Raw genomic sequence first — 12,623 nt, forward strand, 5'->3', positions numbered from 1 at the left:
ATCATACCTCAAATGCACTATATGTAGTAATGGGAGAAAGGGAGGAAGACAGGGACTAACATGTTTGTGTACCCACTTGACTTTAGGAAACTTAATAGGTACATTATTATTTTATTTTCACAGCAGCCTTATGGGTGTGCCTTTATATCTTCATTTTAACTATGTGGAGTCTGAGGTGGATGGCTCTTACCACTGTGTAAGACCATGGTTGAGCTGGGTTCATGGTCTCTACATCTCCCTATTCTGAACTATCCCGCAAGAGACATGATTATCATAAAGTTAATAAAAATTAAGCTATAGGACCCTCAAGGACATGGGCCACTTCAATACCACTTGAGGCATGAGCAAAGTGTTCATAAAAATCCACGTTTCTGTTAAACTTGTAAAAGTAAAATATTTTTCTACTCCTTTTCTTAATGGAATTCCCACAAATAACATAACCTTTTATTTTTATCCTTACCCAACAAACAAAGAGTAACACACAGAGACCATGGAGGGCTTTTTATCAGTTATATTTCCAGCCTTCCTCTGCTCGTATATTTGTGTAGTGCTCTAATAATTAGAAAATGGTTTCATTTCATTTGTTTTCCATAGCAATTATGTGAAGTAGGCAGTACCATTATTGCCCTAATACAGATAATTGAACTGAAGTTTAAAATAAATAAATAAGGACCAAATAATTTAGAGTTAGTAAGTGTTAGAGACTAGCACAAACAAAAAATAAAATCGTGTTTGTTTTTGAATTTAAAACAGGTTTTAAAAACTGTTTTTGTTTCCCTTTTTTGTTGTTGGTTTTTCTGTACTTCCACTGCAACTAATTCTTTCTCTACTTTCTTTACAAGTTTAAATCAAAAACAATGACTTAAATCTGTATGTTTAAGATAGTTTTGTTGTGGTTATTGCTGCCTCTCTTCCTTCTAGAGAAATCAAATATCATGCTTCGAAACTAGGCGTGGTTAAAATCCTTCAGACACAGAAGTTTTCTTTCTATCTTCTGCCTCAGAAGTCTGGCTGTATCCCCTCTTCTGAGGCTCAGTAGGGCATTACTACACTGCCTGGAGTGAAACTCTTAAAGTGAGACAGTGCATTGTCATTTTCCACGAGACTGGGCAGTCAGCCTCACCTTTCCTGCTAGGATACATGGTGAAATCATCGGGTGAAAGTTAGAACTTGGCTCTCCCAGCAAGCTCCTGCTGTGGACCCCTGGGCTGAACGGGTGCCAGCCATATCTGCCTACTGAATTTGCCTCTCCATAGAAAAGACTTTAACAAGCATCCTGGAAAGGGAAGGAGCTGTCAGTGCAGAGTAAATAAGTTAGCTATCTTATAAGAAAGGCAAAATTGACAGAGATGTCTTAAACCCTTCTGATGTATGAATTAAGGGAAAAAATGTATAACCAGGTTTGTCACAATCTATTCTGTAGGCATTGAGTCCCACAATTTCTTTGCAAGAAGACTATATATTATCTTCTTAACAAATGCACAATCTGAAATCTTCAGTTCCTTGAGGGTGTTTGAACATAACAGGCATGGGCTCTTACCCTCCTAAATCATTTTGACTTTGTGGGGGATAAAAGGAGGAAGGAAGAGAAAGAGGAAGGGAGGAAGAGAGGAAGACAGACATGACAAATGAAAATAAGAGTGTAAAATTATTATAAGAGAAAAAAGACATTACCCATCTCTGAGTAAAAGAACAGACTGTATTTTCTCTATCTCTTCCAATACTTAGCCTGAAACATGTTTCCAAGTAGGAACATTTTCTCACAAAGCATATGCAAAATATTTCAACCCTCAGGTTTTGGCTCTTTATTTTTATTTTTTATTTATTTTTTAAATTTCTTACCAGAATCATTTACTTAACAGAATTGTGGGGCTAGTTTATTTAGAACTGAAGACAAGCTTGATGAATGCAGAAGATGGCCTGGGCAATAGTCCAGCAACTAAAACATAATAAGATTATCACAGAGACTTTAATCCCAATTATTTAATCTGTGGGGTGTCCAACACAACAAGTGTTTGGCATAACTCAACAAAACAGATCGTACAGAGAAATAGAAGGAAGAAAATGTATGAAACAAAATGAACTAGGGGTTCTTTTTTTGTCATTAGTCTCGAGTTTTATCTCTAGGATCATAATAAAACAAATGTAAAATTAGAACGTGTGAGTATGTGAGAGAATGTGTGTGGGCAGGGATATTCTTAAAAATAAGACTGAAACCAATACTCAAAACTGTTGTTAATATCAAGTTTGTGGTGATACCACATTGACATCCCTCTCCCTACCCTTTATTCCAACCTTCCCATAACTTTTCCACACAGTCAAAACACATCCATGGGCACATACACCAAGAAGCCAGGCAAGTTATTGCACTCTGCTTAATAAAAACACAACGATTAAAGGCATGAACACTTTGTCATTGAGAGACACAGAGGAAAGATGGCATGCCCTAGGTTCTACTTTTGTTCAACAAAGTTTTGTTATGCTCTCCTATAGTATAAGTAATAATGTAAGTGATATTAATAAAGTAACATATAAGCTGATCAGAGACTAAAGACTGCAAACCCTGCAGGAAAAGAAGAGATATAGAAGAGTTTATGAATAGAACCTACTAGTACTTTTTAAACTGGGATACCATTAAATGGCACTCTAAAGGCAAAACACACACACTTTTTTTTAAAGGGCTTTTCAGGCAATTTTTAAATATAGAAATCATTGCTTATGGTTCTGGTTTCTTTAAATCACTATAAATTTAAAATCATTTCAAAAGTTATACTAACATTAAAGTGACAGTTAATAAATGTCATCATACTAAACCACAGAGTTTTTAAGAACTCCAACAGGGGCACCTACTAAATTACAGTTTTATTTTATGACTTTGTAACACCTGGGATTCTCATTAGGGATGCTGGATGAAAATTTGAGCTTTTAGAAAAAAAAAAAAAAGAAAAGAAAAAGAACAAGACCTTCAATTACTACAAATTTCACCAGACATGATTCAAATTCTTATGCGTCTTATAGCACTTTTTCTTTCTATTTATTTTTCTTTGCACTAACAGATTATATTAGGTAACAATTGTTTAAGACGGTAACAAAATAGTTTAAATGGGAACTTTAAAATCCACTTCTTGAAATTCATTGATCAGAATTACATTTTTAACCACTTAATTAAATATTTCTTATTGTTATGATAATAGGATTTTTAAAATTAGAGCTATATCTTTCTTTTTTGTGATAAGAATAATTGCGATGAAGAAATCCTCTATATGGGAATTCTACAGGGTCAAAAGAAAAATGAAAATTCCAATAAAGTTTTAATATTCATGAACACCTGCAGCACTATTTATTTGGAGCTTCATGTGGAAATGCCTATTTCACACTACAATTTATATGACATCAGATTCTATTTTTGTGAAAACTTCGTCATTACAAGACTTTTTGCATATGTTAATAAATGGATTGTCAAAAATAAACTGTTGTTCAAAATTTATATTTAAAATTGCTACAGTGCTTCCATTTTTGCCTTGCTCAAACACTTTAAAATCTATCTCATTAAATGAATACAAACAAATGTCTGGAAAGTCAGAAACTAAAAGTAATATTAAATAAAGAAAACTATCCTAAGAATTTCTTCTAATTGTTTTGGAACTTCAAAACCAAATACTTAAAAATAGATCATTCATATTTTGAAACAAACATTTTCAATGGAACCAATTATTTAGAACATATTTTCAACACCTAATAATTGTCAGTTTTCTAACTGCTATATAGTGCCTTCAAAATTGTTATTAATACATCAGAAAATCTATTGTTTTTTATGTATTTCCTATCTCTAATGCATCTCACTCAATATACATTTTGTTGATAAAAGATAGGTACTAATAATTTTTTCTAAAAGATATGAACCATTTCAATCTGTGTTTACAAAGCCTTGAGAAGTCATTTTGCTTTTTGTCTACCTTTATATACACCCATAGAAATGTTGGTGCCAATTACACTAATATAGAACATATGATACACTTTTTAAGCTCAGTTAACTACTGCATTAGGTGTATATGTATACAACGGACTAAAATAACTCCTTTGAGAAACACTTATCTACCCTAAGGATTACATAAATTTTGATAAAATAACTAAATATGTATTTACTCAGAAGGGCACAGCAGTGGGGGCCATTCACCTCCTGAAATATATTCACTAGATTATAACAGTAAGAATCATTCTGAGTTTCTAAGTAACACTTTACATTTTTAGCTCTGATATTGCTTTTATAATCACAATTCACTTTTACTGAAAATAAAAATAAAAGGCAAATACTACAATCAATTTTTAATGATTAATAAGCAAGGCATGAAATTCAAACCTCAATTAATTCTGATGCTTTATAAAAACCATTGTGAACTGTTTTAAGATTGCTTAAAATGATGTCATAATCTTTAATTAGATACTCCTGCTAACTTAAATTGGAGCTATTCATTAGTAAACTAGAAGATATTAAATATCTGCTAATTTAAATTGAAAAAAATAATGTCTAAGGAGTTATCAATAATTTGTTCAGCAATTATTTCTTTGAAATATGAACAGTATATTTTTTCTTTTGAAAAAGAACATTAAATTTGACTCATAAAAGGGAGAATAGCTATAGTTAGCTAATATAATTACACACATTACATTCTATTTTTGCAATCAAAGGTAGAAAGGTTTCTACCAAATGAAAAAGAAACTACCCTTCAAGCAAATACATTTAAAAAAGTACTCCAGACAACGGAGATTCAAGTGGTAAAGTCAATCAGCAAAAGTGTGGTAGAAATAACTAAAGCATAGTTATTTTCTCAACAGGACCAATCAGTGCTGAATAAAATATTTAATTAAAAAGTTTGGAAATGTTTGCTATAAATAGCTATATCATTTCATTAATTTTGCATGTAAATATACAAAAACAGATACTCTAACTGGTCACATTTTATAGAGCATAATAATATAAATATGTTATAGTAATAATGTTTTTCTAGGTTAAAAAAGTGAACCTTTTATTCCTTATCAACTATATCTTATGTGGATTGGAATAAACAGCCAACAGTATTTCCAGATGACAATATTACAACAAGAATATTTCAAATCAAAGCTAAATCTTTGTTGTAAATGCAGAAATTGTTCTCTGTCTTCTCTGTCTTATATGAGGAAATGAAATCCTCTTACCTGTCACCCTGACACCCAAGAAGATCTTTGTCTACCTCAAAAGAGCTTAAAATGTCAAGACTTAGGTCTCCTTTTCATGGTTTATTAAGCAAAAAGCCAAAACTATTCATGCTCCCTTGTAGTTTCAACAATCTATGATTCAAATGGGGTAATAGCTCTCTTTTCTTGTTCAGTAATGTCCTGGTGAGGAAATGATTTTACTGTCCTTTTTCTGTGGGGTCCTGCAGATTTATCTAAAAGGAAATGAATTACAACAGGATGACAAGGCCACAGAATAAAGCCATTTAGTTTTACAAATCTATTATGTCCTCCAATCTATTTTATGGGCCTGGTTCTATTATAAGCCAAGAAAAACCCTAAAACAAACTTTTTTTCCCCTTTTTTATCTTTCCAAGGAAACCATTTACAATTCCATGATTGTTTTTGAAGCAGTTTAGTCTTTTCTTCCCCCCTTATGTATTTCTTTCTCACTTTCTCAAACATACAAAACATTCAGAGACAAGAAACTGGACTTTTCAAATCCAAACTGCTGACAACTGTCAGAAGCACTTTACTGGGACATTACTGACTGTAGCTTCAATGAATTAAGCTTGATTCACTGCGGGTGAATCATTTTCAATGCAGAGCTGTTCAGCAGTAATTGGCCAAGAATCCCTGCTGTGAAAAGCACTTGTCAAATAATGCTTGTTTACAAATATATCTCCAGACAGCAAAAAGTGGCAGTTACTGAATAAGTTCAGGGCCATCTCCAAAATTCATAACAGTGGACATGAACCCTTTACTTACTAAATGTATTTAAACTTTCACTTGCAGATACACTTGCTAATATTTGTCCTTCTTGATCAGAGAGAAGTCAGTTCCTAAATATGCCTCTGAAATCTTTTATAATAAAAAAGTTTTGAATATTATATTGTAGGTCAAAGGTTTCTTCCACATGTAGTTGATGACTAATATAATAAAGCCACTAAGGATATATTTATCTTATAAAGTGCTTAGAATTCAGACTAAAGGGTAAATTTTCCTCTTATTGTCTGCTACCCAACACACACTAATATGCCAAATAAATACATTTCATATCAGTCCAAATTTCCAGGTACATGTTTGGCTTCTTCTGTTCAATTCTGCTTGTTTATATCTAATAAAGTTAAATTTAAGAAATGACTAGAAAACCAACTATGTACACTCACATTTATTCTGCATGTCTTAAAACCTTTTTTTTTTTAATAATACACACACACACACACACACACACACACACACACACTCTTTGGGAAATCACTAAGCATCTATAGGTTGCAGAAGGCAAATTATATGAGAACAAGTTATTAATGAGTTCAGCATATCCATCAAGTATTTCTGTCTCCTGACCTTACAAAGTCCCTCCAGAAGCAAATAAGTAAATTGGGAAACTCTAATCTGAATCTCTAAAAACCCCAAACATTTTATAAATATTTTAACATAAATAAATATTTTAATATACTCTGCTGCTCAATTTATAGCAATAGCATGGAGAAACAAAAGGAAGAGAAGAATGCAAATTTCACAGAGCAGAAATAAAGGTCTGGAATACTAAGTGGAAAGACAGAAAACTGTGCTCAGCTGAGATAGGATGAATTAGATAATGACAGGTATTTACACAATTTTATTTCCAATTAAGTATAATAATGGCATTACAAAATGTGCCCCCCAAACAGCAGGCTTTTTCAGAGCACCAGGTGGTAAGGTACATCTCATATTTGATTAGATCTCCAAGCCCCATCTCACTGTAGTCTTAAGTTTTGCTGTGTGAAAGGCTAGATGAGGTAAGACAATACAATTTGTAGGTGTTAAATCTGTAGCAACAGCCAGGCTACGTTTCACAAGATTCGAGCTCTGCTTTCAACACCTTAGGAGACCGGCGCTATTTCCCCTTCCTTCCGTTTCTTTCTGCCTCTTCCTCCCTGCACAGTCTTGGCTCTTGTTCCTATTCAGTGTCACTCTCCCTGAGAATTCAATTCTTCCAATTTTCTAACCAAAGCGACTCCTTTTCATCTCCACCTAAGTTCTCCTCTTCCATCACACCTGGAGAAAGGACTTGAAATCCAACGGAAACACGAACGGATGAATGATATTACTGTTAAACCTCTTTAAATTCAAACCAAGATGCCCCTTTCGGTGGAATCAGACAGTTAATAAAATAACCTTCTCTAACCCTATTATAATCCTCCAGACATCTAATAGAATGAATTTAGCATAAGGTGTTCATAAAAGGTCTAGGAGTCCCATAAACACTTTTTCAACTTTATCAGAAAGGGAAAATGCCCGATTGTTCGGCTTAGGCATGACAGATCACCTATATATGTATAAAGATAAATGTAGGTAAATACACATATGTCTTTAATCAGAATTTAAAAAAATAAACTTAGAGGTTAAACAGAAAGTTCATGGGATGGGGGTAAGGAATCCTCCATCTGTCCTACTTTCACGCCGTTCCTTTAGACCTGGCATTGCTGGGATATCAGCTCAGCGCCTTCTCCTACAGTGGAGACTGAACCCATGCAAGTCACGAGGACACACACGACTCCACCACTGCTGCTTCATCTTTCCGGTCTAGCGTCCCATGCCCAGGAGTGAAAGGAATTTCTGTAAGGTTCTGAGCGTCACGCGTCACATCCACAATCCCAAACCGAAACCCCAACCTTCTGGCCAAAGGGGGGAGGCTTTTCCATGTTTCCATGGTGGAGCTGACAGTTCCTAATAACCCTGATCTGGATCTGAGATGCTGTTCCCGCCCCTCCGAGAGAAATGCGCCCTTGGACTGAGACCCCAGCGCCGTCAGGGTGTGGGAGAGGAGTGAGCAGGGCTGGAGGGAACCCAGGGGCAGAGGGTTCAGGTCCAAGAGGTGGGCGGGCAGAGGGGCTGAGCACTGCTCTGGGAGCACGGAGAGCGACACAGGTGTTGCTCCCGTGGCGGCCCCGATCTCCCAGAGAAAGGCAGGGACAGTATTCTGGGTCCGGAGCACAGGATTGGCGGTAGGGAGGGGGGCTGGGTACTCCCGGATCCCGTTCTGTGCTGGCCAAAGCAGGTCATTTCCCTCCCTAAGACATGTCCAGGTGGGTTCTAGCAGCAACTTCCTAGCAGCGACACGACACTCCCCCCACCCCTCCTCCCGCGGCATCCCACCTCCTCGCCTTCTTCCACCTTGGCTTGAGTGTGACAATTAACTCACCCAAGAAGAAGGGCACCCAACAGTGTGGGGCGCCTTCTGTCCTTCGCTATACCCCTCCCACGAGAAATAAAAGCTCCTGCCACCCACCCAGAATAGCAGCTGGTGATGCCCTAAATAACAGCTCCCAGCAGGCACTTTCCCCCAAAATAAAAGCATTCAGCCACCCCCACAACATTTACCCATCACTGGCATCAAATAACGGCTTCTAAAAGCCCCACTGCTCCAGAGATCCTTGTTGCTGAGCTTCAAACAGTTCCCACTCCCTCAAGCCCGGTATGTCACTTCCCCGCGCGCCTTAAGTGAGCCCCAGCCGCACCCATCCCCCTGGCGCGGACCTCCGACCTCTTTTCCCCCAAGGTTTTCCACCTTCCCAGCCCCCCAACCAGTCTCTGTCCACATGCTTGTTCCTTGCCCAGCACTCCGCAGCTAATGTCAAACAATGCAACCAAAAACCGCAGAGGGAAGAGAAAGGCCAGCGGACGGGGACAACAAATACTAATTTGAGATGAGAGTGCGATTTAGTCCGCAGCAGCAGCGTCCAGCGCTCCGGGACCCGCACTCCCCAGGCCCCGCCTAGCCCCTCCGCCCCAGGTCGCCGCGGTCCCCACCCCCATTTCTCTACCTTCGTTGCTGGGGCTGGCCAGGAGGGTCCGGAGTGCGGCGCACAGAAGAAGGCAGGTCCAGAGGGGAGCCCGGCGAGGTGCAGGGTAGCAGCCGGCCAGGGAAGTTGGGGTGCTGGGGGTGTCGCCGCCGCCGCCCGGGGGCCGCCGGCGTCCCGCACCCCGGGGCCCCGAGCCCCGCATCTTCTCCGAGCCTCCTCCGCTGCCGCTGTCCCGCTCGCCTCAGTCCACCGCTTCGGCCTCGCGGAGCGGCCGAGGGAGACTCGGGAGTCCTCTGGTCCCCCCGTGGGGTCCTACGCCTTCTGGCACGCGGCTCCTCCAAATGCGGGAACCACGGATCCGCTGAGCCAGCTGAAGTTTGCTTCTGGCTCCTGTCGCCTTCCCCTTTGGTGGGGTTAAATGAATTAGTTATGGTTGCCTGCGCAGTTCTGGACTCGGATCAAAGGGTGTCGAGAGGGTCCCGCGTCCTGTTCCTCTGCCTTATAAAAAGACTTTTTAAGGATTGAGAATTTTTAGATGCCACTAGGGGAAAGGTGAAGCTTCTTTGCGGTCGTCAGTGTTGAAATGGACGAAGGTAAGGAAGACAAATCATTTTATGTCGAAATCCCCGATTTAAAAAAAAGGAAAAAAGCAGGGTGGCTAAGGATGAAGAATGAGGAGTTGAGAAAAATGTGGGGAGTGGAAAACAGGAGAGCAGCAAGCAAAGGCAAAGATCCAGAGTTAGAAGAGGCTGGCAGAAGGAAATCGCTGCGGGCTGAGAGCTGACGAGGGGAGGGACTGACGATGGCCGGCGGGCAGGAGCGCGGAGCTGGGCTGCGGCGGCCCGGGAGCTGCTGCGGTTCCCGCTGCTCGGGAAGGAGGCGGTGTGTGAGCGGCTGCGAAGGCGAGGTTGAAACTGCACCGCCAAGGCGCGCTCCTGCTGTGTGTGGAGCTCCCGCGTCTCCTCTGCCTCCCCGCTCAGCGCCTCCCACCCTCCTTCCCTCCTCCTCCTCCCGGCTCCCCGCCCTCCGCTGCTCGCAGCCTCGCCAGTGAGAATCTACTGTAAGTGTGAGTTGCTTCGGCGAAGTCACACACCCACGAAGGGAAGTAATCTGGAGGCTGCCGTGGTGAGTGTTGCCTAGCGGTCTCCGGGAAAGGCGCGTCTTCCTCCCGGGATAATTAGGGCGAGGAATCCTCCTGACGACGCTGGCCAGGACTGGTGCTCCCGGGAGGCGGAAGCGAGATCAGCCCCAGCTCAGCTGGCGGCCCTTAGAGATGCGGGTCCCTCCGTCTGGCATTTTTCCTGCTGCCCCTCACAGGCTTGTGGCATCAACAACCTTGTCGTCACATCGCCGCGCATTCGCAGGCTCTGCTGGTCCGTGGCTAGTTTCTTAAACACCCATAACGCTTACCGCTGCTGACCCTTTCGGTTCTTCCCAGACTTTGATGGCTGGAATGGGATAATTACTCAACGTTTTCTTCAGAAGTAAATCGTTGTGTATATAGAGAGGCGGTAGCTCTGTCGGAGATTTCAAGGAGTCAAAGAATTTCACTATTGAGATTTGTAGTGTGCCAGGTACTTTCAGAGGTGGTAATTTATTTCATTGATAGAAGGTTTCAGTATTTTAGAAATTATACTTTATGCATATACATGTAATTCATTCCAGTGAAATTAGCATCGGTCAAATAAATTCAGGGTTTTACAAATTTAATTATTTTAATTGATTGTGCCCTAGTGCATTGAGAGATTTACAAACAGAAAAAGCTAGTTAAGATAATTAACTTTCTATGCTTCACCTCTATTAAGGTCTTTTCTTGTTTTAGTGTATTCCCTCGATTTACTCATTCTTTCAAAGAGATACATTTGAAGGACAATTTTACTGTACAGACATTAAAAAACAAAAGGCTGCAGAGAAAGCAACTAGAAAAAGGTCTGATTTTAGAAGAAAGGTATCTCATTTAATTTCATGTATAGTAACCACTGTAAAGCTTGGGTTTCTGCTCACACCTAATAAAGGTGAGTCAGCTCACGAGTTTTGACATTTGTAGAGCCTTGTTTATCTTCACAATAAATTCCTCACAATCTTTAGCTGATGACTTTTTTTTTTTTAATATTTGCAATAAAGATGAAAGAATAAAACAGCAGTGGTGCAATTTTGTAAAGAGGTGAAAGCTCATTTATGATTTCTTTTTTGCCTGAAATGTTTTGGCCCCAGAAGTCTGAAAGCAAGCTCTTTCTATTATAATGTGCTCCAAATGGATGAAGCAAATTTAGAGGAATAGCAGTGAATCAGTCTCAGTTTGGCAAAAACCTCACAGTGAGACAGAAAGTTAAAATTTATGTTTCTATTTGAGGACCATTCAAAATGTAAGCTCCCTTCCCCCCTACATTCATAAATGAGTTACCTAAAAATATTTAAGCAAAATATCAACTAAGATATCTAAAGCCCAGAAATATGTAATAAAACTAATATGAGTTTAGTCGCACTTTGAGCTAGTTCCTTTACTTCTCCAGACCTCAGTATCTTCATCAGTAAAATGAGGAACTTGGAGAAGACAACCTTCAAACTCCCTTCCCTTCCATATTGGTTGCATGTCTATGTGACTACCCTGGTCATCTACCATCTTCAATTTGGTTTGATTTGGACTTAAATCTCAAAGGAGATGTACATTTGGCCACATGTTGATGTCTGGGCATGTTAATACTTTTTTAACGCAATTACACTGAACCATGGTATTACATGAAAACTAGATTTGGTTTATTGTTTTCTTTCATATTTATTGCTTTAGGCCATGCCATTATTGCTTTCAGCACCCTATGGTTTGCATTTCTCATTGTTTGGAATAGCTACTATGACCTTAAAAGATGGAAGTGGTTAGTTAGTGTCTCCCAAGATCTCTGCTTTTATGTGACTTCAATACTGAGTTTTCTTGAAGGAAGGATATTCAAAGTAACCTTGATAAGTTTCCTTTAAAGTTCACTACCTTCATAAAAACTTTTAATATTATAGTTAAGTTCAGTGTATCAATAATCCCAAATATATCTTCCCTGCTTTCAAAGATTTAAGAAGAGCCGTCTTTACAGAAAGACTTGCTAGTTTTTCCTGAAGATTTGCTATGTGTAAAGAACTATGTGGTGTTTTTACCTTAACTATTTTATTTAATGCTGACACTTCAACCCCGATGTTGGTGAAAATTATTATCTCCATATTAATGATGAGAAAACTGAGGAAATGAGACTAGGTGACCCAAGTAGTCTCAGAGCTGGTAAGACATGGAAACTTTAACCAGTGGCTTGGAGTCTATTTGAGAAAAGTCCTATGTAACAGAAATAAAGAATAAATGTGATAAACAGGTTGGTCAGAAAAAGAGGACTACCCCAAAATTATGCATGAGTGGGACCAATTAATACATGAAAATATTTCAGTTTCCACGTTTGTTTAAGTCTAAAAGTGATTTTCAAAAGAGGTAGTATAAGTGACATAAACGAATAGGAGAAAACAAGAAAATAAGGATTGTAAGCAAGCATTATTTAAAGAAAAACATTGTTTTATGCACACAAAAATATAAACAAAATTTGTTTGTGTACAATGGAGATAATGGACCAAATCAAGAAAGTA

The 12,623-nt window shown here is 39.1% G+C and overlaps 1 protein-coding gene across 7 annotated transcripts in view; it reads right to left on the reverse strand.

Moving 5' to 3' along the window:
• Positions 1–10,756, reverse strand: part of EPHA5 (EPH receptor A5) — a 349,250-nt gene extending 338,494 nt beyond the window's left edge. For all 7 annotated transcript variants that reach the window (XM_017508673.2, XM_017508672.2, XM_017508671.2 and 4 more), the window contains exon 1: positions 9,027–10,756. In XM_017508673.2, coding sequence (XP_017364162.1) covers positions 9,027–9,207 — 181 coding nt within the window. In that variant the 5' untranslated portion in view covers positions 9,208–10,756. The remainder of the gene's footprint in view (positions 1–9,026) is intronic.
• Between the last annotated feature and the right edge of the window lie 1,867 nt (positions 10,757–12,623).

Source organism: Cebus imitator, unplaced genomic scaffold, assembly GCF_001604975.1.
Source record: "Cebus imitator isolate Cc_AM_T3 unplaced genomic scaffold, Cebus_imitator-1.0 Scaffold398, whole genome shotgun sequence".
Taxonomy (NCBI): domain Eukaryota; kingdom Metazoa; phylum Chordata; class Mammalia; order Primates; family Cebidae; genus Cebus; species Cebus imitator.